We start from the raw sequence: 25,111 nt of genomic DNA on the forward strand, positions 1-25,111 counted from the left end.
AAGTTCTAAAGGCAGCCTACAGGCAGACAAAAAAGGCTAAATGAACTGGGCAAACATGACTCCTTTCTGACATCTTCCAAAGCAAGGCCTGCTCTGAAGCACAAGGTGTGTATGGACTGTTCACCATCCTCAAAAAACTTGCCTCATAAGGGTGCAAGGAGAACACTGTTACCCACTGCATTCAGGTGACAGGTTTCTTTTGTGTTAACTTGACTCCCACCCCTCAAGTGACCTAGTTAGTGAACTGGTGACTAACAATTTGGTCACCATGTAAATCCAGCTGGCAAGAAAGTAAGCCAATATTCAATACTGTGTTGTTGTCTAAATCCATGTTATTTATTGTAGACACAAACATGTAACCTCAATATGAGACGTCTAACTAAGCAAGCACTTCCCAGACCAAGGCAGCAGCTCGTCTTCTAAGGCTTAGGCTTGGCCCAGAATTCCTTATACATGGAATAGCCCATACCTAAAGAGAAAGAAAAGACATGTTAAAACATCCCCTTCAGCACTTAGAAAACATGCAATAGTCCACAGGGCAGTCACAAGCGGCAGCCTGCCAGGAGAGCTGGACACCAGAGGCACCCAGCCTCCTCACGTTCAATCCTAAAACTCTTTAACTTCCCCAGCTGTGTAGGCCCAGTGTGTCAGCTCACTATGTCCCAGTGCTTTAATGAACAACCAGTATTTGCCTGGCAACTTTTAAAATACCCACTATATACTAGCAGATAAAGTCACTACGTCATGATGCCAGTAAAACATGTACATTATAGAGTATTTTCTATTTTTCCAATCTCAGTACAACAATCACATTCTTCTCAGAAAACTTACTACCAACCTATATTCAGATGGCAAGGGAATTCTAATAAGGGTTTATCAGTCACAGTGGGTAAAACTATCACTGCTTGGTGAAGAAGAGCATCAATGAGAAGCACACATTTGAGAATGTCCTGGCGAACTTACCAAGAGTCAGGGCTCCGACCACAAAGCCCTGGGCGGCCACACGCATATGGATCAGGTGAATGGACATCTTCGTATTTCCCCTGTTTTTCAGTTTGTATAGCCCGTACGCAACGATTGCCGCAAACCCTGCCATGCCTACACAACAAAGCCACAGGCGTGTGAGGCACAGGCAGAGGACACTTTCACCACTAACCAATGTGCTCTCTATTTTTGTAAGGACATCTACCAGACCATAATCAGCACACAGTTCCCAATCTTTTTTGTTTCACAAGCCCAAATCTAGAATTCATAGCCAACAGCAGCAAATCTAGATAGGATCTTTTTCTTGGGCCTTTTGTTTTTTTGAAACAGCATCTCACTGTGTAGCCCTGGCTGGCCTTGAAGTCCACTTATCTCTGCCTATCAAGCACCGGGGCTCCTCCCCGAAGCCCCCCGTGAAGGGTCCCATGTATCCCAGGCTGACCTCAAATTTGTTATGAACAGAAGATGACCTTGAATCCGATCCTCCTGCCCCCACATTCCAAGTTCTGGGTTTTAAGCCACATTGCTGAGCTAAAGATTACTTCTGACAAACTGGGTTTGTGGAGTAAGTCGTCAGATTTAAGAACTGGAGGAGGACAGTGAGACACCTCAGCACCTTCTGACAAGGACAGTCCCTGGAATCCAACTGTTAGTTTTTTAAAGTCAGATACTCGATGAGCATCTGTAATTCCAGCAGCACTCCTATGGACAGATGGAAGGTGGAGACAGGAGGACCACATAGGGGGGTCAGTGACCAGCTAGCCTGGAGTATGTAGTACAGAGAAAACGAGAGAAAGCTGCCTTGACGGGATGGAAAGAGAGAACAGCCCCCTGAAAGTTATTCTCTGATCTACATTTGGGCACGGTGATATATGCACATATATACAATAACTTAAAACAGACCATGCACACGTCCTCTCAAATGTCTAGGAAGCTGCGACAAGAGACAATCGTGCAATAAGCCACAAAGAAAACCGAATTCAGTGAGGCAATTTCCTATAAACTTATACCTAAAACTGAAACCTAGCCATCAATATAAAGTGGGAAACACGTACACAGAGACCTAACCATCAATATAAAACGGGCAATACCTGCACACTAAAGAGACTAAGCTAGTAAAGAGGTTAGGGCTTGGATGTTAAAAGACGAAGAAAAAAATTAGGAAGTAACTGTGTTAGCAAACAACAGCACTATTCCTTAAAGTAAATAATTTGTCATATGCGTAAAAGAAAGTAATTACAGAACTGAGAAAGGAAATTTGGGTGGGACACCTATCAATCTGCAGGTATACAACTGGTGTCCTTACAGATAGTTCTTTGTTTTACTTTTTCCTAGATGTCTTCTGATGTACTCATGAAGTAACTCTCCTACTTGGCTTTAGCATGTATGTGACATTCTATAACAGTGGTTCCCAACCTCCCTAACACTGCAACCCTTTAATACAGGTCCTCATGTTGTGATGACCCCAATCCTAAAATTACTTTTATTGCTACTTTAAACTGTAATTTTGCTATTGTTATGAATTGTAAATATCTGTGTTTTCTGATGGTCTTGGGTGACCACTGTGAAAGGCCACTTGACCCCCGAAGGGGTCGAGATCTACAAGCTGAGAATCACTGCTCTAGAGTCAAGTGAAGGGGTCTGAATTGAGGTGATGGCCAGATCAGACTGACCTGTGGTCATTGCCTGTGGGACACTGTTTTGATTGACAGTGGGAGGGCCCAGTCCACTGTGGTGGTGCCGTGATGGGGAATGTACTATGTATGTTTATCTTATTGATTGTTAAATAAAATACTGCTTGGCCAATGAGACAGCAAGTAGACGGGACTAGGAGTCAAAGAGGATTCTGGGAAATGTAGTAGAGAAGTGGTGATCCAGGCAGGAAGTGACATAGCAAGGAGACTCATATTTAAGTGAAGGAGAAACAGGAAGGGCCCCTCTTTCCCCTTTCGCCTCCTCCAGTAGCAGGATGTGATCCACCAGCAAGGAGGGACGCCAATAAGGCGTCCGATAAGTCTTATAAAATATATAGATTTATGATAATTAAGACTGAGCTAACAGATGAGAATCCTAGTCATTGGCCAAGCAGCTTTGAACCTAATACAAGTTTCTGTGTATTCATTTGGGCCTAACTCGGGCGGGCGGCTGGCGTAAAGCTCACACGTGGCGGTGGGGCTCAGGCGGCTTTTGGCAGAAAGATTTATCATAACAGTGCCGTTCCTTCCTGGGCAGGTGGTCCTGGGCTAGATAGTAGCTGGCTGAACATGAGCCTGGGAGTGAGCCAGCAAGCAGTCTCCCTCCTGCTTCAGGTTCCTGCCCCGACTTTCCTCAATGACAGACTGCCACCTGGAAGCTCAAGACAGACAGCCTTTTCTTTCTTCCTTTTGATGCTCTTGGTGATGGATGTTATCACAGCAACAGCCATATACCTAGGACAGTAATCGTTTCTCTAATTGGTCTAGCAGTTTCTCATTTGATTTTCTTGTATTCCCTGTACAGAGACTAATATCACCCACAGACCAACAGGGTTTCTTCCTGAAGCATGTACACGGCTCCTTTCCTGTCCTATGCAAGTGTCAGGGTCTTCAGGCAACAACAGCAGTGTTCACATGGATCCCCAACCCATCCCATTTAAAGGGACTGACTGCTCCTAGTGCTTTAACACTAAATATAATCTGTATCTGCTGGAAGTGAAGAAAGTATTCCAATGTACTGATTTTGGAAATTCCATTGATCATATCGTTGTTTCATGAGCTGTGAGGCCGCCATGGACATAGCACACCTCTGTGACTGACCTTAATACACCGTAAATGCTGGAGTTCAGCAGTCGTTCCTTTGCCCATTCTACCAACAGAAGGTAGTGTCCTCTAGAAGGAGACTCTGCAAGCTGAGGCTTGTTTCCCCAGGACTTCACTGCAGGCGCCTTTGTTAACTTTCACCCCTATCCTTTCAGTGCTATGAACCTTGACATAATTACAGTATTTTTGTTTTGAGTCCAGGCAAATCTCAGAGTCAGGGTTGGTCCAGCACGGGTCCCTGAACTAACAACCAATCACACAAATCCGAGCACATGAGCTTTTATGACGCTGACCTCACCATACTTCAACAAAATAAGAAAAAAGGTATTTCAGGATCTACTCAATATACAATTTACCATACTCCACTCGCACTGCTTTGAGCTTGAAGCAGACTGGTCATCAGAGCATCAGCCACTTACCAATGGGGACAAATGGTGTCTCCTTAGTTTTTCGAATAAACTTAGACCCCTGACCTTCATCATATGAAGAAAGAGAAAGGTCTGTGTCGGTCGACATTGTGATTTCTTGAAGTCTTCCTGAAAGAGAAATTTTTTTGAGGTTCTGTAATTAAAAGCATATAGAATATTATCATCTAGAACTACTATGCCTAGTTTCCATGGTTATCTGCTGTGAACTTGGACAATTTTAGATAAACCTTCACAGCTAAAGCTAATCGTGAACACTTGTTACCCCACCATTTTGCCTTTTCTCTCATATTACATTTTTCTTTAACATATGATGTGAGAAACACCAATCGTTTTAAAGATTATGTGTAGGTGTGTGTCTGTGTGAGTGTGCATGTGCTTGCAGGTGCTGGAGGCAGCCACAAGGAGTTGGATCCCTGAAGCCAGAGTGACTGCTGGTTGTGAGCCACTCAACCAGGGTACCAAGAACTGAACTCTGGTCCTCACCACTGAGCCATTGCCCCCTACTAAGCACTTGTAGTGTGGTCTTTTAATGCTCCCACATGCTACCTAACTTTAGTTTTCACCTCTGAATAGTTTCTAGTCTGTTACATTAATGTTTATTGCCTTTTGGGAAAAAGAGTGCAGTTATAGACAAAATTTCTACCTAGTTTATTATTTACTCCCTTTTGAGACAAAAAGTAATTTGTAGCAAATGCTGCTAGAAATAGCTTCTTATTGCATAGCATTTTATTTTATTTTTTGGCTTTGTTTTGAGACAGGGTCTCTCTACATAGCCCTGTTGTCCTAGAACTCATTCTGTAGACCAGGCTGGCCTTGAACTCAGTGATCTGTCTGCCTCTGCCTCCTGAGTGCTGGGATTGAAGGCGTGCGCCACCATGCCCACTGTGCGTTCTCTCTCTCTCTCTCTCTCTCTCTCTCTCTCTCCTGAGGCTATTACTGTTAACATCATTACAACACAAAATAACTCTTCCAGGGCCTTCTTAATGGGCATCTACAGGCTTCTGATCTGCCTTCTTTCACACACCTTCCCAATGTTCCCAAGCCTTCCTCTATAAAACTCTGTCTTCTTTTATAATATTCCCACAGTGGCACTTAGAGAAGACTAATATGAGCTGAATAATTGTGTGAATAAAGGATCAGGGAAAAAAAATTCACTTCCACCATCACAGGGCACAAAGATTCCCTCCCCACAGTCACACAGGAAGTTCACAGACATCACAAGGCAATAACGACAGATCCAGTTCATCTTTATTGTGTATTTCTTTAATGAACAATTTTGAACTTCCTGTAATTCTGATTCACAGATTTAATAACGGAGGCAAACATGGCATACAGTACACACACCTTCCACTGGTACCAACTGCTGACAATTACTATATATAATCCTGGACTCTTCCCCTCAGTAAGAAAAGTCCAAGGGCAACAGATAGCTATTCCTGGGGGTTAAGTGGCAACAAAGGCCTCAAAGAAGATTCAACTCTACTGGGGGAAAGTTTGTTTTGAAAAGTGAGCTCATCTCTCCAAGCCCTACATCCCGTAAAGAGACAATACTGTCTTCTGAGAGAGAGGAAAACTTGTCAGCTAGAACTTTCAGAAGAGAACTAAGTCTTGTCTTTTTTGCTACTCCACTACTTCCAAATGCAATAAACCTTACTAAGCTTTTATATATACAAGGTTCAGACACCTGCTGTATTTGAAAAAATAAAAAAAATACTGACTAGGTGTGGTGGCACACACTTGTAATACCAATAGAGTCTGAAGGGTAAGGATCTTGAGTTCCAGGCCAGCCTGGGTTACAGAGAGATGACACCCCCACCTTAAAGAAAGCAAAACGAGCCAGGTGGTGGTGGTGCACCTGTCCTGGGAGGCATCTCTGTGAGTTCGAGGCTGGCCTAGTCTACAGAGTGTGTCCAGTCACAGGACAGGCTCCAAAGCTACACAGAGAAGAAACCCTGTCTTGAAAAACAAAAACAAAACAAAAGCAAAACAAAAAATCTCCAAATAGCCACAGAGAGTATCCTGACTGGAAGGAAAAAACAAATACACAGAAATCCAAAACAAACACTGAAATAATTGATGGTTCAAAAGCCAGATTATTTTTTAAAAAGGAACGGACAAAATGTACTTAATTGCCAATAACACAATCCACACTGAACTACAGAAAAATGCCTTAACTAGAAGAGATCTGAGAGGTTCCATAGACACCTAAGACCTCAGGAACTGCATGACTGAGCTCTATGGAGGGACGACACCCTGCACTTAGGCCTGTATATTAGCTTCCTTCAGACCTATCTATCTGCAAGTTTCTTGTCGATGGCGACGTTTATAACAAATCCTTCCAGCTTCCTCTCCAACTCTACCCCAGCAACTGTCTTTTCTGTTCTGTATTCTTCTAAACAATTGCAGAGCGATTGCTCTGTCACGACAGCTTTCCCCTTTGCCTCTCTCGCTCGGTCTACTTCACTATTTCCCCCAGCTAGCCCTGGTTTTGTAGGTTTGCACCTGTCTGGCCCTCTGGAACGTCTTCTTTATTTATTTATAAGCACTTTGGTTATGACTCCCATACAACTCTGCACTCTGTAGAACACTTACAACCACCTGTTTGATCCCTTGAGGTCAGGGTGCTACCCCTGCCCTGCTTGCATCTACCCCCAGGGCCTGCTACAAAGCCCTGTACACAGTAAGTAAAGTACAAAATGTTTGTAAATAAATTCAGTTATGCTCAACACTTATAATTAGTCTTAGGTAATTTATTCATACATGGTAAAAATAGCAACTATATACTTTTAAAGAGTTTAATCAGGCAGTATGAAAACATCAAACTGTATATACCTAAGTGTTAATTCCTTTTATTGTTCTTATATAGAATCTATGACAAAAATATCCTGATGAGGTCTTGATCCCTTGACTACAACCTACTTTAAAAACATCCCTTTATGGCTGGGTGTGGTGCACACACCTTTGATCCCAGAACTCAGGAGGCAGAGGCAGGCAGATCTCTTTGAGTCCCAGGACAGCCAGAGCTACATAATAGAGACCCTATCCCCAAAATACAAAACAAAACAAACCTCCCATTGCCTTTATACCTCCTGAACTCATCTCGTGAGTTTACCTCTGGAAGCAATTGTCTGGGGATGCAGCCAGTGACGGAGCACTTGCTTAGCACTCAAGTCAAGGGTTGGATTCCCAGCACTGGCAACAAACCAACCAACCATAACCAACCACAACTAAGGAAACAAATCACAGTTGGCCTCTTTCCCCCATTTCCTATGTGGATGAGTGGAACTGTCCAGTGGGTTCATGAAGCAAAAGGCTCTCCTTTCACTGGGGAGAGACAGCTGTCTCTTTATACAAAGGACAGAGGGCACAGGGTCTTTCCCTCCATCACCTGTGATACCAATTCTCAAGCTAGCAAGGCAGATAGGGCACTTGAGTTCACTTTCAGAAAGTTGCCTCTGCCCTTAAGAATTGGGGCACACCAACTGGCCATTATTTGTTTTAGGGAACTAGTGATAGCCAGAGTGGTGATACATGCCTAGTCTTAGCACTCAGAGGGAGAAGGATCATGAATTCAAAGCTAGCTTAGGCTACATAGCAACACCCTGTCTCCAGACACCAACAAAAACAATGAAATCGAATTTACATAAAAACACAACTAAGGCATGATGGGACAGATGTCTGGCAGGAAGCTGAAGAAAAGTCTAGAGCTCAAAGAAAGCCTCGTTGATGGAACTATAATTACACGACCTAGCCGACAGAAGCATTTGCTCCAATTCATTAGTGCGCTTCTGGACCAATTATATATTCGATTAGCTACCAGGAGGGGGTACAAAAAGAAGATGAAGTAACTGAAGAATTGGGTGTGGTGGCACTTGACTGTAATCTCAACCTCAGACTTAGGGAGGCAGGGGACCTCAAGTTGGAAGCTAGCCTGGGCTACAAAGGAAGACCCCGAGTTAAAAAAAGAAAAGAAAGAAGAAGAAAGAACTAATGACTATCTGTTTTTGATTCAGGAATACTCATGTGCACATTTTAGGATACAATCAGATGAAAGAGGAGTTCTTATAAAGTCCAACACATACCAGAATTATAAATTCAAATTAGACTTTTATATCACCTTAAAAATGGTGTAACTCTAATGTAATCATCATAAATAGAAAACGGATTCTAAATATGTAACTTTGATAATAACTTTTATCAGCTAGAGACTTCCCAAGTGTTCATGCATGGAATGCCACCACGTAAATGAAAAGGATGCACTTCTGAAGTTTCAAGGTCAGTGAGCTCAAATCATAGCCCCAGTGAGAAATGAATCAGACGGTGAGAAGTACGTTTATTTTACAGATAGAAAAGAAGGGTTCGAAGGATTGTGTGAATTGTTCTACGCCAGGAGTACATCTCTGGAAGAAAATACGGCTTTCCCCACACAGTCCACGGTTCTTTTAGATTGACAATATACTTATTATTAAGCCAACACTTTTATGTTACAGGTGGAAATTTGAACTGAAAATATAAAAATACATTCCCAACAGAAGCCCCCAATACTGTCTCTGAACTGTAAAAGCTGTGAAAGTCATGCCAAGTTAAATGGGCTTTCTCCAGTGAAGACATAAATTAGCTAACAATCCCAGTTTCAATTTGAAAATATTCCTCCTCCGCTGCATTTTCTTTTATCATCCAGTCACCCAGGGACTGCCCTATATCTGTCAGGGAGTAGAACATATTTCTAAGTCACCAATAAGCAAGTACTCAAACTTAGTTGCTGAACACCTATTTATCATTCTGTAAGGTCGGGTAATCACTACGGACAGCCCTTTCCGAAAGCATGGCAACCTAGAAGAGGTAAGATGAGAAAATGGATGAGCATCGGTTGGGGCAACAGCCGAAGACCCTTCCCCGCCTGTCTCTTTGATCCCGAGAACTACCATCCAAAACAACGGTTTCAAACTGATTTTGCATCAGTCACCTGTCAGCTTACGCAAACGGCTGCTAAGGCGGCAGCCTGGAGATCCTGGTTCAAATGACCAGGGGCAGGACACATGGAATTAAGTTTCCAGGAGCCCTTTCCAGCGACGCCGGTGTAGAGAGGAAGAGACGACCCCTCGCACACACGCCATGAGCTCCCACAACCACCGGAACCTGTCAGAATCTGCATCCAAACCGAGGAGCAGCACAGAGCCGCGGTACTTCCGGGAGCGGATCCCGTGGGCGGGGGTCACAGCCCGGAGGGAGAGAGGGCTTCTCCCCACCCCGAGAGCAGCAGCGAGCCTCCCGCGCTGCCGGCACACCTGACTCCAGCCGAGCTTCGCCATCTCCGAGCCTCCGTCCCTCGTCGGGGGCGTTCGCACTCCGCCACGGCCTTCCTCCTGCGCCTGGCCACACGGGGTCACCTAAGGTCGGCGCAAACGCCGGTGACGCCCGGGGGAGGCCGGGCTGCGGTGCTCCCATCTCCCACCCTGCTCGTGACCTTGGCCGGCCTCCGCGGCCGCTGCGATCGCGCTCGCCCTCCGCGCCCCGCTCCCCGCTCCCCGCTCCCGGCTCCCTGCTCCCCGCTCCCGGCGTGGGCGCCAGCACGATTCCCGTGTCTCCTCCTCAGTCTCCTTCCCTCGGCCTCGATCCTCGGCCTCCGCATCCCCGGACGACAGGGACCGACCGGCTCCTCTCCCCGCCCCGCCCCGCGTCCCTCTGCCCGCCGCCCCGGCCCTCCCGAGCACCCGGTGACCCTCCGCCCTGCGCGCTCCCGGCCGGCGCGGCTCCCCTCACTCACAACGCTCGGCGCCCCAGCAGTCCCACCGGCTCCTGGCCGCCACCCCGAGTGCCAGCGAGCCCACAGCTTCGCCCGGCTCCGGACGCGGCTCGCCCCAGCCAATCAGAAGCCAACGGCCGGCGCGCCGGGTCCCGCCGATTGGACGCGCGAGGGCGCGGTGGGTGGGGCCTCCCGCAGCGAGGCGCCGATTGGCTGGGGCTCGTCGGGCCGCCTGGTCGCACGCCGTTCGTGTCAGACGTGAGGCCTGGGCGGCCGGCTTGGCACCGGCTCCGCTCCCCGGTTCCCACGGCTGGTTCTCCGAGCGCCGCACGCGCACGCGCACGCGCACGCCCGACCGCCCGCCCGCCCGGCTAAGGCGAGCCCCGGCGGGCGGGAGCATGCGCGGTCGCGACGCCTTCGGGCGCCTCCCTGGAGCCGGTGCGGGGCGGAGAGCTGTGACCTCCCGGGCAGCCGGCTTCCGGGCGGGGGCTCGCAGGGTCTGTGGAAGGGTGGGTGGCGGGCTCAGCCAGGCAGGCTGTGGCACCGTGCGTGTCCGCGTCAGCACCGCAGGACGTGGCGACCTGCGGAGACACGAGTCAGCGGCTGCTCCTGGGAGAGGGGCAAAGGTCTGTGACTCGTCCCGGGTAGAGCGCCCGCCTCACGCCAAGGGAAATAAAGGCTCCAGCCACCCCTGGCCTGTGCGCCAGGGAGTCTGAAGCTCGCCCACCCACTCACTCACTCACTCACTCGCCCACTCACTCACTCACTCACCCACTCACACACACACTCACTCCCATACTCACCCACCCACTCACACTCACACACACACACACTCATACACTCACTCACACATTCACACACTCACCCACCCACTCACTCACTCACCCACTCACACACACACCCACTCATTCACTCACTCACACACACTCACACACACACACTCACTCACCCACTCATTCACTCACACACACATTCACTCACTCACCCACTCACACACACACCCACTCATTCACTCACTCACACACACTCACACACACACACTCACTCACCCACTCATTCACTCACACACACATTCACACACTCACCCACTCATTCACTCACTCACACACACTCACTCACCCACTCATTCACTCACTCACACACTCTCCCACTCACACACATTCACACACTCACCCACTCACACACTCACTCACCCACTCACACACACACACACCCACTCACACACACACACCTGGTGATTCTTGTAACTTCCTAAGTCTCCCACACCTCAGTGTTTCTTTCTAAACCAGCTTTATTACAGTTACTCGTTTGTGTGAGCTTTTGCTGAGGTCAGAGGACAACATTCGCCAGCCTTTCTACTGTCTGGGCCCTTAACCCAACGAACCATCTTGTTGGGCCCTCAAATATTTTCTTGAGTTTCTTGAAGGTTGCGTTTCGATAGCTTCCTTAATCTTATGAGCTATCGTTCAATAACTAGCTACACAACGAACTTGGTGCCTAAATATTTAAAAAAATTTTATTACATTTTTATTTATTGTGGGGAAGAGCACATGTGCAATGTGGAGACCGTTCTGTCTTTTGACTATGGGCCCCGGGAATCTAATTCAGGTTAAAAGTTACGTCCTATGCAGGAAACATTTCATGTTATGCGCGATAAAAACTTCACACATTGGGGGTGGAGAGCTGGCTCAGTGGTTAAGAACCATGTAATGCCTGGTGGTGATGGTGCAGGACTTTTTTTTTTTTTTCTTTTAGAGAATACTTTATTAGTTTCTGTAATCAAACCCATGTAGATAAGACCTCACATATTTAATACAGTGCGTTACCCCTGTACAAATAGAAAAAAATTAAGTTCAACATTTCTAGACCAATATGGCTGCTAATTTCTGTATAATGCCAGCTCAACACGGTAAACTGGGATACTTTTTTCCAAAGTTGACAGGACAGCTAAAGTTTTCAAAAATTCAAATTATATATATATATATATATATTATATATATTATATATATACCAATATAGCAGTATGTTATGTATCAATAGCAGCAACAGCTTTTCCAGGTTCTGCAGTCATTTGAACAAAATTGTAGAGACATCCAGCACACTCCATTTAAAAAACAAAATCCCAGAAAACAGCACAGTTCTGTTACCCTTGTGGTACTTGGCACCATTTTTTTTTTTAATTAGCTTCTCAATCATCATCTGGAAGGAAACCATTCTGAGCAACATCATTAAAAACAGCTCTGATAAAGCACAGTCACTACTATGTATCATAAAGCAGGTCCACATATGAGTGAGTACATACCATGTTTGTCTTTTTGTGATTGGGTTACCTTGCTCAGAATGGTTTCTTCAAGTTCCATCCATTTTCCTGCAAATTTCAAGATTCCATTGTTTTTTTCTGCTGAGTAGTACTCCATTGTGTAAATGTACCACATTTTCTCTATCCATTCTTCGGTTGAGGGGCATCTAGGCTGCTTCCAGTTTCTGGCTATTACAAATAGTGCTGCTATGAACATAGTTGAACAGATGTCTTTGTTGTATGAATGTGCTTCTTTTGGGTATATGCCTAGGAGTGGAATTGCTGGATCTTGTGGTAGACTCATTCCCATTTTCTTGAGGAGTCACCATACTGATTTCCACAGTGGCTGTACAAGTTGGCACTCCCACCAGCAGTGGTGGAGTGTTGGTGCAGGGCTTTTTGTATAGGTGTCTGGAACACAATCTTGCTGAGTAGGAACCAACAATGGTAAAAGAACCTAACTGTAGAAAAAGCTTGCCCTGCTCTGGGTTACTACCCTTAGGTGTAGAAAAGTACCCTTGAGTCTATGCGTTGCCTGGAGTTCTTCCATTTTGTACAATTAACACTTGGTTCCATCTTTAAGAGCTCTTGCTGAGGCAGGGTAACTTACTGGTGAGTACACAACCACTAGACATTGAACACACACAGCTTATCACAAAGAATGTCCCCATCTGTGCAGCACAAAACACAAGGCATGGACTTATTTTCGAAAATAAAAAAGCATCATCTATGAACTTACCAAATTAAATCAGAACAAATGGGCATATCAAAACCATATCAGAGAAACCAGGGCCATGGGCTTAGCAGACACACCAAACCAAAGGTTGACGTAATTTCCCCACCTGAGTCATATACAAAGAGACATTGCTGGGTGTGGTGACACCTATAATCCCAGGATTTAGGCGTGTGAGGGAGAATTGCAAGTCTGAAGCCAACAAGGCTACAGGGTAAAACCCTAGCTCAAAAACAGGAGGAGCTTGCACTGGGGCTTGCAAGCCAGTCATTCAGTCACTCTGTGTTCCTCACTGGATGGAGTCCTGATTCTGCCTCTGTGGCTTCAGCTCAGCTCATCACCCTGCCTGCCTTGCCCTCTAGAACTACATAGTTGTCTAGACCTAATGTCTGCACCTAGGCGGCCTAGTCCCTGAATAGCATTTTGATGTTTTTTTTTGACACCTAGCCATCAGTAGTGACGCTAGATCTATGTCAGCTGTCTGCTTTTGCCTGTAATGGGGCCTTTCTGAAACCTGTGATTCTCATGGCCTTTTCTTAGTAGTTGTAGAATCTACCTAATCTTGTGTGGCATGAAATGTGTGATCTGAGAGTCAGTAATATTAGTAACTAAGATTGGAGTGGAATAAGAGAAAATGATTGTTCAGTGGTTCTGTTCCAAATGAAACAAGACTACTTGGTTCCTTGAAGCTAATGAAATGGACATAGCTATGGATTTATTGTTATTCAATAAATTCTGACGTTGAAGAAAGATACAAACATGTTTGTGACATAGCTTGCTTATTAAATTTAACCCCATTGACCAATATGAGATAAACTTTAAGTCATTAAGTTCCTCGGTCCTGGACATGCAAGGGCTAGCACTAGCAATGACCAAAACATACTCATTTTGACAGGGATTTGTATACTTCAGAAAAATTTAGCTAACTTGTCAGTTTCCAGAAAATGAAACACAGGCTCATTCGGACCTGGGTGAAAGTCCCAACTTAACAACATACTAACAATGGCTTTTAAAAAATAGGATCTCACTGTGTAGTCTCAGCTGGCCTCAAGCTTGTAATGCTTCTGCTTCAGCCTTCTTACTGGGGTTCAGATGTGTGCCACCATGCTTGACGGTCACTCTTTTTTTTTTTTTTTTCATGTATGAGACATGGGTACCAGCTGAGGTGGATGAGGAACCCTGTTTAGAATTAGCCTCATGCCTGGCATAAAAAGTGTAGCTTTTGTGTGACAAGGCAGACTTGTCCTCCTTGGAGCTTACATGGTAAGTACATGTACCTATTAAACCAATTACTAATAGACATGATGGCTGGTATAAATGCTATAACCTAGGAAGTAGGGGCCAATGAGAGGCTCAGCTTGCTGGGCTGGCTGAGTGACCTGAGTTGAATTCACAGAGCCCACTTGGTGGAACAACTCCTGGGAGTTGTTCTCTGACTTCCACACACAAGTTGAGACAAGTTATAGCCCCACCCTGCACAAAATGAATAAATGTTAAAACAAGAAAAAAAAAAAAAACCCTGGGAGACTGGAGAGATGGCTCAGCAGTTAAGAATACTTGTGGCTCTCGCTGAGGACCTGGCTTCAGTTAGTTCCCAGTGCACACATGGTCCACCCATAACATAAAAATAATTAAACAAAATTTAAAAACTAGGAAACAGCAGAGATCAAATAGACATTTTTTCCCTTGTAAGTAGGAAACTTGCTATAAAAGCAGGTGAGTTTTAAGACAGAAAAAGAATTGCATTTTGTACATATTGAACTCATTCTCCTGAGAGTTCAGGAATAATTTGTGTGTGGGATAGAATCACACAGGTAATTTAAGGGAATGTATAGCAGAGTGGAAAATGCACTTTCAAACTCTTTATCCTGGGGCCACTATTAGATTCTGCTTGCAGGGACTTCCCTTGTTCTGATCCACTTTGAAGCAATTTGAATTTTGAAGATGAGAAAAAAGGCTGGATTTTTATTTTACTTTTGCCCCTCAGCGCTGGGAATGGAGCCAGGGCTTTGATAAGGGTGGACCCTCTGAGCGTCTCTGTGGTACTGGGGATTGACCAGAGCCTTGAACAAGATAGACAAACACACATGCAGGCAACACACAAACAAATAAAGTAATCTTGAATTTTCTCAGTCACAAAATAGATTTAGCTTTTAGAAAAGTTTATTGGTACTTGATTAAAGTACCGAATTAAGAGTCAAGTTGAGGGATGGTGAAGTGGCTCAAACATGAAAGTTTGTCACCAAGGTCATGACCTGAGTCCCATCTCCAGGACTCATACAAGTTGTCTCTGACTCCCACACTTGTACTAAGGCCTGTGTACGCACATGCACATAAAGGGAAGGGAGGGAGGGAGAGAGGGAGGAAGGGAGGGAGAAAATCACCTTGAAATAAACTTGCTGTTAATAAAGAGACCAGTTGGTAAACCAACTCCATATCCTCCCTCTTTCGAAAGAAGGGACACACATATCCCTGCCCTGTCCTTTCCCTGGGGGCTGTTCAGTGCAGTGACTCACAGCCCAGGCCTTGTTGGAGCACTCTCGTAAAGCTGCATTTTGTGGGGCTGGAGAGATGGGTCGTGGTTAAGAACTGCTCTTCCCGAGGACCTAGTTTTTTGATTTCCAGCGTCCATATGGCAGCTCACTGCTGTCTGTAACTCCAGTCCCAGGGCTCTGAAGCCCTTTGCCAGCCTCCTTGGACACTAGACACACATGAGGTGCACAGAAATACATGCAGACAAAACATCCATGCACATAAAGACTGTATTTTGGCATGGCAGTCACTTATAAAAAAATCATGAACTGGATACAGTTTTCTTCCGTGTATTCAACACTTTGTAAGGATCATACAGAGAAACAGAATACAAACATTAAGAAACGTTTCAAAGAATGCATTCTATATTTTTTATAAAGAGCTAGGTTGTGGTAGCTGTTTTTAAAGGCGTTAAAACTACCCAGTCCATTTCTTTCTTTTTATGGGAATACAAATTTTGAGAATTTAAATGTCCTGTTTAGATGACACACAGGCAGACGCTAAGTAATTGAGCCCTCTCTGGAGCCAGCTCAAGGGCAGGTGCTCAGGTCTATGTGGTATAAAGGACTGGTAGCTTCCAGGCTTCTTTTGATTCAAACTCTAGTTGTAATAAGGTGGTTGGTAAACACTTACTTGAACAGTGCAATGAATATTAATCAAAATAAAACTTTGTAAATCCTGATACATAAGCAACAGGATTATTACAACAAGATATGAACAATGAAAGTAAAACAAACCGCTGCCCCAAGTGCAACTGTAGCAATGGCTCCTTGTTTTTGGTTTGTTTTATCTTTTATCCCCCACACTGTGAGACCGCTCTGTATCCCAAGCTAGCTCATGTATCCCATGCTGTCCTTGAATTTGAGGTGAAGGACCAAAAATTCAAATTAATAAAAGTTTAAAAACTTAGGGAACTCTAATGATAAAGGAAATTTAACTCCTTAAATCAGGAGTGCCATGACTGGAGCCTGATCCCCTGCTCTCAGAGAAAGAGAGGTAACTGTCCAACACTCTGGTCAACATTCCTTTGCTAATTGCTGGTCATAAAGATCTCCCAGCCCTGGGGATAACTGACAGACCCAGTGACTCTGTAACCCTGCAAGCCCAGGCCCTGTCTTATCTCAGTCAAATGTATCTCCCTTAAAATGTATAGTTACTAACTAACTCTGTACTTTGTATGACCTTAAGTAACCATGGAAACTCAGTAATTTATGGCCTCCAACGTTATGGTCTGCCTTTTTAAAAAGTTTCTCTTTTGGCTGGGTGGCATCTCATTTGCCCACTATGCAATGAGATCCTGAAGGACCCCAGCCTAAGATGTTTTCTTTGCAGATACATGAGAACCTGAACTTATGACCTTAACAGGAAAGAGCAGTTGAGATTGAAGAATTCCACCCTAACAAATGGTTCCCAGAGACAGAGATGTAACTGCCCTGAATGACCCATGATCCTGGAGATTGCGCTCACTTGGAGATTGCGGTTGGCCACCTGGAACGAGCTAATCAGAACTGTTACCCTCGCTCACCCCAGACCCCATCTGTTTGCAGTTTTTGCCTTTAAGAAGCCCCTAGTCCACAGCTCGGGGTCCAGCTTCTCTGCTCCTGCGTGAGTAACGTGCTGGGTCCCGGTGCACCGGTTGCTGAATAATAAAGCCTCTTGCTGTTTGCATCAAGTTCTTGCCTCTGACTGGTGACTGGGATTGCTGCTCCCGAGAGGTCACCCCAGGATCTCACCCTGTGGGGTCTTTCAGGGGGCAATCTTCCAGCCTCAACCTCCCAAGCGTTGAGGTTGCAGACATACACCACCAGGCCCAGCTCTGGTCTGTTGAAATAGGGCTGTTCGAGTGGTAATGTTGAGTGACTGCAGTCCCCCTGAGTCAGTCATCCACTGGAGCCTGTCACTGCAGTCCAGTGTGCCTTTATTCTTTTCTGTACCACTTAAACTCTGTTTTAAGCTGATGGGCATGGAATGTGGAATTTGTTCCATAGTGAGGTGGTGATGTTCTCATGGCAGGGTGAATAACCCCACCCTTGTTCTGGGCCCCTGAGGCCTGCTGAGTTGATCAGGGACAGCTTCTGTCTGTGCCGGTCCATGCACGTGAGGCCTGTCACTCGCTGGTGTAGTAGTGGCCCTCCTGCTAGGCTGTGAGCCGCAGTGGTGGTGGTCAGCATCTGATACTTAATGTGGTCCAGAAGGTTTGTGTTAGGATAAATCTTTCCACCAAATCCCCTGAGCCCCACCGCCACGTGTGAGCTTTACGCCAGCCGCCCACCCGAGTTAGGCCCAAATGAATACACAGAAACTTGTATTAGGTTCAAAGCTGCTTGGCCAATGACTAGGATTCTCATCTGCTAGCTCAGTCTCAATTATCATACATCTATATATTTTATAAGACTTATCTTATCGGACGCCTTATTGGTGTCCCTCCTTGCTGGTGGATCACATTGTGTTGCTGGAGCAGGAGCAGAGGGGAAAAGAGAGACGCTTCCTGTTTCTCCTTCTCTTAAATATGAGTCTCCTTGCTATGTCACTTCCTGCCTGGATCACCATTTCTCTACTACATTTCCCAGAATCCTCTTTGACTCCTAGTCCTAACTTGCTGTCTCATTGGCCAAACAGTATTTTATTTAACAATAAGATAAACATACACAGTACATTCCCCATCAGGTTTGGGCTTTCCCTGCGGAGTTAGAGATGGAATCTGGGGCCTTGCCCATGCCGAGCAAGCACAGGACCACTGAGCACCCAGCACCCAGAAGACGCTATAGGGGTCTGCTGTGCTTGACTCCACATGGCGTTACAACAGTGACAGACAGACACCTATCATGGTGCAGATGGAATGGAGAGGAAACAGAGGAGGTGCATCACCACGTTGGCCTTACTGTAAGTAATTATGGTTTTTGTTTTTTCAAGACAGGGGTTCTCTGTGAATTTTCCAGCGGTTCCAGTAACCGGGAGCTCCAGCTCCTGTTTGCTGATTTGCTATTGAATATCATGACCTCAGTGGGGGGAATGTCCCCTAGTTTGCATCTCTACAGAACTAAGCATTTGAATAGGCCTGCACCAGGGTGGAGAGCCAGGTGTGTAAGTAACCAGTGAGGAGAGAGAGTTAGAGAGGGGTCGACAGCAGGAGAGAATAACAGCCTCGTGGCTAGGGAAGCATGGTTAGGAACAGCCAGGAAGGTGCTGAATAAAGAACAGACTCCAGTCTGCAGCATGGAACTGAGAGCTCTCTAAAGATGACAAGATGCCTGTGTTTGGTCTTTATCCCCCTTGGGTTGCTAGGAGTTTCCAAGTCAACACTCCCCCACACAGGCTGAACCTCATGGCTAATGTGGCTTGGGGCAGAGACATGCCGGGCCATGACAGTTTTTAAAAACTTATATTCATGTATTTGTGTGTGTGTGTGTGTGTGTGTGTGTGTGTGTGTGTGTGTGTGTGTACCATGTGTCTTCTGGGTATGGGACGTGGGTCATCAGGCATGGTTGCAAACACCTTTACTCCCTGACCCATTTCACAGGCTCCTTCCTGTAAATTATTTCAGCTCACCTATGTGCTTGTAGACAGAAAGGTAACACAGAGGCACCCACCAAGCCTGCTCTTGTCCCTTCTTGAGACTCCCCATTGTTCATGCACCAAGCAGCTCTTACATGAGGTCCTAGGGAAAGAGGCCTCTGAGTTCAGTTGTTCATTTAGTCTTAAAGTGTCATTGTCTTGTTCTCAGTACCATTCATTCATTCATTTATTCATTCATTCATTTATTCTATATGTCTTTTACATCATGCATCTTCTGTCTGCATGTATGCCTGCAGCCCAGAAGAGGGCACCAGGTCTCATTACAGATGGTTGTGAGCCACCATGTGGTTGCTGGGAATTGAACTCAGGACTTCTGAAAGATCAGCCAGTGCTCTTAACTCCTGAACCGTCTCTCCAGCCTGACATCATGCATCTTGATCCCATTCATTTCCTTGTCCCTTCGGATCTGCCTGCCACCCCTGCACCTCCTCCCAAATAAAATAAAATTTAAGAGAAAAAAGGAAAAAATAAAGGGAAAAACTTAAAAAATCTCATCATGGAAACTACTGTGTGACACAGAGTCACACTGTAAATCCCCTTATCCATATAACCTTTACCTGAAAGTGTTCATTGCAAAGGGTCATTGGTCTAGTTAGGGGCCTCTGGTTTCTACTATACCACGCATGTTGGGCCCTTCCTAGGGCTCCTCCTGGACATCCTGCTGCCGCTCTGTGTTGTGGAGATCCTGCAGCATGGGGTCTGCAGGTCAGGCTCCTTCAAGTGTTCCAGCAGATCATAGACGGGGTGTATGTTGGGGTAGGCCAAGTCAGAACCCTGGTTCTGGGCCTGGACAGCTGCAGGGTTGGTCTAACAGATGTGAAATGGGGACAGCTTTCCCATGCTCACAACTTGGGGACTGGCTCACCCAGTAGAGCCAACCCTGTTAGTTCTGGTGTGGGTGGGCCGGCCCCAAAATTGGGAGCATGGGAACACTGTCCCCATTGCTCGTCTGTCTTGTGAATGCATGGGCAGAGGAGTAAGGCTCCTCCCACCATCAACACCTTTAAAAGCAGATTTAAGTGTGTGTCAGACCTTTTGAGAAAACTGTACCTGACCATCATCAGTGATTAGGAATGCAGACATACAGACAGTTCAGATGCTAGACTCTAAACTTAGGACTCAGTAACTTCCTAGAACTAATTCAGTCAGGTTAGGTTGAAGGAATGGATCTATAGACACAGAAAAGAAAGTGCAAGTGCTCTGGGTGGAATTTCAGGAAGTTGTCACAGTACAGGGGACATTGTCAAAAGTCACCTACTCCATGGCCATCCCACCCTGACTGTGCTCAGTCTTAGAAAAGACTCTGGAAGGGCAGCTCTTAGAAGGGGTCTGGGGACTGAATGCAGAGATGGAGAGGGTGTCTCTTACAAAGCAACCTGCCTAGAGAATGGTGGGAACCATGAGAAGGTAGCTGTGTCTTGGAGCCTGTGAGCGGGAAAGGAAACCACGATGATAAAAGCAGAGTCCTAGTCATGGAGAGCAGGCTTGAGTCACAGTCAGGAGGACTTTGCTTTACATTATTATTAAAGATTGTGGATAGTGTTGACTGAGGTGATGCACTCTGCAATCTTAGTACTGTGGGGTTAGACTTTAAAGCCACCCTAAGTTTTGAGCAAGTTTTGAGGCCAGTCTGCGCTACATGAGACCCTTTCTGAAAAATACCAGGGAGGCTGGCAGGTATATCAGTTGGTCGACTGCTTGGCTAGCATGCCCAAAGTCCTGGGTTCAGTCTCCAGCATGGCATAAACTGGGTGTGGTGGTGCATATGTCTAATCCCAGCACTCAAGAGGGAGAGACAGCAGAAGTCCAAAGTCATCCTTGACCACACAGCAAGTTTCAGGAATGCCACCCTGGCCCACCTCCTAAAACGGAGAGTATTTTCTCTTGAAGGTCAAGGTAGCCAAGCAGGATATTGACAAGAACAGAGAACATTTACAGTTCTTGGCAGAGGAGTAAAATGGGCTGGAAATGAAATGTCTGCCTGGGTCTGTTCCAACAGTACAAGGTCCACAGACTGAGTTTGCTTTGCTGCTTCTGAGCTAAATGATTTGGGAGGAGCTTACATACCTCTTCCTTCATCTGTGATAGGATGCTCCTGACCGATCTCTAAGAGTAGGTAGTAAATAACAGCAAAGTCCTAATGTAGTCTGGTGTACCGTAAGCGATGCATAAGCAACCATCATGACATTTCTGCCCCCTCAGTGTGTGTGTATTCCTTTAGGTCCTACCTAGCTAACCTACAAATACAATATTGATTACTCAAGAGATGCATAGGAACTGTCAATACAGGATGCTCATAAGCAGTTTGGTATACTAGCAGAGAAGTGAAGAAAAGGTAGACTTTATCTCTAGTTTACATAATTTCTTACTTTTCAGTCAACCATGTAAAAAAAAAAGTTTCCATTAGTAGCCAAAAAGGCAGTAGGATTTATGTGTTTATGTAACCAGGAACAAAAATATTATACTTTAAATATTTTAGTCTTGAGTTGATTTATTCACTGACGTATTTAGCACAATTTGTTATTATTCAAGACAGTAGAGCATCTAGTAAGTGCCAGTGAGGAAAAAATGTGGCGTTTGGGGTCACTTGGGACTCAGGATTGCTGCTGTTTATGTTAATTTTCCTTTGAGTTTGGTGGTGCAATTTTATGGCCTTCTTGGGAGGTGGGGTCAGGGAAATGGGAAGTTCAAGGCCTTCCTGGGTGCTGAGACACTATTTCAAAATTTAAAAAAGTGTGCCAGTGAGACCACAAAAACCTGGCAACCTGACTTAGATCCCCGAACCAATGTAAAGGTGGGAGAAGGGAAATAGCCTCATAGCGTTGCCCCCTGACCTTCACATGTGCGCCTTGGCACATGTACACACGCACATTACATATGCACAGACATACACACACCAATAACAAAGTCTTAAAACTAAGCTATAGTCAGGAGGGTGGGAATATATATAGTTCAGCTATGGAGTGCTTGGCTAGTGATCCACAAAGCTCACATTTGACACTCAGTACTATAAAAATTTCTGTAATTTTACATCACACACATATATTTTGTCATTATTTTTCCCAGTAGATGGCAAGTAGGCAGAGTTTTCTCCTTTAATGTTCATCTGTAAATGGGTTATATGCTGACATTTTAGAAGATCAAGCTTGTAACTTAATAAACATAACTGAAAAGAATGGCTTATTTTTATGATCTTTATTTGATCTGCAAGCAGAGCTCTCTGTATCCTTCAGGAAGACAACCCCTCCCAAAGGAAGGAGTGGAAGAGCAGTTTTGCTTCCGAGGTCTCTCTCTGGCTGGGACCTGCACCATGACTGACACTCAACATTGAATTGTAGTTGTGAGTGTTGCCTTACAAGCACCCAGGATTAGAACTACTGCTGTATCCATGTTTCTGTCACTGCAGGGCTTGCTGGTGTCCTGCACACAGACGTTTCCATCAAACCCTAGGACTGGGTGAGTGACTCCAGGCTGTCTTTGCAGAGGTGAGCAGCTGCATGCAGCGACACTGGCCTCAGTGTCAGGTGGACAGCTGCATAGGAGTTTTCCTTTTTCCATTTTAAGACAGCCTCACGCAAGTCCAGGCTGACCTTGAACTAGCAGTCCTTCTGCCTAAGCTTCTGAAGCGCTGGGATTGTAGGTGTGTAACCCCACACCTAGCCTGCAGTGGGCTTTTGAACCTCCCTGGTTGCCCATCATTTATAGTCTTCTTTCATAACTACAGTCTGCCTAGGATGCCAGCTTCCCCCTCTCTCAACAAGGGTTTCAGGTCTGTTTATGGTCTGCTAATTTTCAGGTGAGGTGCCTCTTCTAGGAGGGAGCACCACACTCAATGGCAGTGCAAATAGGTTTTTATTGACCGATCTCCATGCTCTCCAAGCATTCTACCCTCACCCCCATTAGAGGCACCATCTGTTTGCCTTGACAGCTTAATGAATTGTGGGCTCATAAATGGAGCTGACATTTAAATTAGATCCAAATTGCAGTAATGGTCTCCTTTGCCAGAGATGAATGAGCAATTACTTTTACAGCTCTAGGAGAAAAGTGGATTATACAAACAGATACTTCACCCAAATTGGTGGCCCTGCGTGACTCCCAGTGCTGATGCCTTTGCTAGGAGGAGGGACCTGCTGCCCAGAGTAGACTAGAAAAAAGAGGTTTTCTGCCTGATCAGAACAGATCACATTCTAGGTTCTTCTACCCTGCTTTGTGGTGACCAGGAGAGAGTTTTAGGATTTGGGGGTATCAAAACAACAGCAAATTCAAATAAGCTAATAACTTAACCTGCTGCCTTGTATGAGAGGGAAACCCGAAGGCAGGGGGACTGGGCTAGCCTGCTCTGCAGCTTGTGGTTCTCCAGAAACTGGGCTGTTGCTCAGAGACAGTCCACCAACAGTCCACCCGGGCTGAGGTGTCCGCCAACAGTCCCTGGTTCCTGGGTTCCTTGGGATCCATAGGACTGAGCTCTTCAATTTAGAGCACCCCTTTCTCTGACATTCTGTGCTATCTCAGATGACTTCAAGTCTTCTGTTTGTATCCCATGTGACCTCAGTTTCCCAGGGAAGATTCATAGAGGCCTGGCTGACAATGCAAGAGACTATTGAGTTGTGGCCTAAGCATCGTGGAGACAGGAACAAAAGCCAGGAAGCCATAGGTGCTATGGAGCCTACTGTTCAGTTAAGAAAACAAGGTATCTGCCCAGGAAACCCTCAAGGTTTGATATGTCCAATGGGAGTTGGGGCTTATCCCCTTTGTCCCTCCTCCCCAGGGCTGGGAAGGAAACTCACAGAGCTGTGAGGTTGGAAGCAGCCCCAGGACTCCCGATTCCTACCCATCAGTCATTGCTGGTCAGTGGCCTCTGCTTGGGCTGTCCTCCACAAGAGAGGCCCCAAAACTCCCCATCAGAACCCGATGACAGCTGTCTGACAGCCTTGGGCAGTGAAGGAAAGGTGAATTGTCTTTCATCACCATATACCCATATCTTCCCCATAAAAGATATGTTTGCTGCAAGAATGTAGATGAAGTAAACAGGAAGAGGAAAACACTCCAGTTATAAACTCGAGTCCCAGTGAGGTAGGTCAGAGGATGCTGACCTACATTTGAACTTCAGATAACATATGCCAGGCCAAGTGGTCCCTGAGAACCTTCCTCTCCTGGAGAAAGCAAATAGAATTGTCACCCCCTTTTCCTCTTTTCCCTCACCCCTCCTCCTAGTTCTCCTTTTTTGAGGCAAGGTATTGTTCTGTAGCCCAGGTTGGCCTCAAACTCAAGATTCTTGTACCTCAACCTCCCAAATGCTGGGATTACAGGTGTGTGCCACTGCCCCTGGCAAAAGGAATTGTTTCTGAGACTTCCCAGTCTCACAAATCCAGCAAACTGGTTGTGCAAGTGCTCAGAGAGTTGGAGGCAGCAGATACAGAGAGGTAGACAGGTTCCACATGCTAACTTGACACTTGATCTCTAATTCAGGACAAAGACTGCTTATGTCTGGGCTTCCTGAAGGACTCCTGTAAGTTTCTTATCAGGTATAGAGTGTGTGAAAATACCAGCTCTTCTCAGTAATCCTAAAGATGAATTTTATTATGGAGCACAATCCATGCATGGTTAATGGTACACGTACAATGAGGAGGAGTATAATATGAGCAATGGCGCATGGAGTCTGTAACCAGCGCATGCTGGTTGACACAAGTGGGCCTTCAATGTGATCATCATGGCATCATTTATTACATGGTGACATTACTGAGGACAGGATGTTCCTGGAGAGTATGGCGCCCCCTGAGGTCAGGAGTCAGACAGAGCATTGGAGGTGGCTCAGAGCAGCTCTACAGGAATGGGAGGGGCTTGAGTGAGTGAGAAGAATGGGTGAGCTCTGGGCAAGAAGAGGGGTGGCAGGAGAGCCAGCGAGAGGACCACAGAAGTCAGAAAAGGTAAGGTGTGCATTCGTCCGTGTGTCGTGTCCAGTCGGTGGCAGGGCTGGACTTTGGAAGAATCAAAGCACAGGAGAATTGCTCCTGT

At 45.8% G+C, this 25,111-nt stretch overlaps 1 protein-coding gene and 1 long non-coding RNA gene across 2 annotated transcripts; one reads left to right on the forward strand and one right to left on the reverse strand.

Annotated features, from left to right (window-relative positions):
- Positions 1–312: 312 nt before the first annotated feature.
- On the reverse strand, positions 313–10,118 carry Higd1a (HIG1 hypoxia inducible domain family member 1A). Its single transcript, XM_027415458.2, has 4 exons — positions 9,978–10,118; positions 4,202–4,318; positions 964–1,098; positions 313–469 (listed from the first exon to the last, which is right to left on the reverse strand). Exons 2-4 carry the CDS (start codon positions 4,296–4,298, stop codon positions 420–422), a joined length of 282 nt encoding a protein of 93 aa, XP_027271259.1. The 5' UTR covers positions 4,299–4,318; positions 9,978–10,118; the 3' UTR covers positions 313–419.
- A 2,408-nt stretch (positions 10,119–12,526) lies between these two features.
- LOC113835612 lies at positions 12,527–17,192 on the forward strand. The gene is made up of 2 exons (XR_003485273.2): positions 12,527–14,251; positions 16,853–17,192. It is a non-coding gene; the product is annotated as an uncharacterized LOC113835612 (long non-coding RNA).
- Positions 17,193–25,111: the final 7,919 nt, after the last annotated feature.

Source organism: Cricetulus griseus, chromosome 4, assembly GCF_003668045.3.
Source record: "Cricetulus griseus strain 17A/GY chromosome 4, alternate assembly CriGri-PICRH-1.0, whole genome shotgun sequence".
In the NCBI taxonomy this organism is placed as follows: Eukaryota; Metazoa; Chordata; class Mammalia; order Rodentia; family Cricetidae; genus Cricetulus; species Cricetulus griseus.

Coding starts and splice junctions, on each gene's coding strand:
- Higd1a (XM_027415458.2), bottom strand. CDS start 4,298: ATGTCGACCGACACAGACCTTTCTCTTTCTTCATATGATGAAGGTCAG. Junction 1,099..4,201: donor GACACCATTTGTCCCCATTG/GTAAGTGGCTGA, acceptor TTTGTTGTGTAG/GCATGGCAGGGTTTGCGGCA. Junction 470..963: donor GGTCGGAGCCCTGACTCTTG/GTAAGTTCGCCA, acceptor CTTTCTCTTTAG/GTATGGGCTATTCCATGTAT.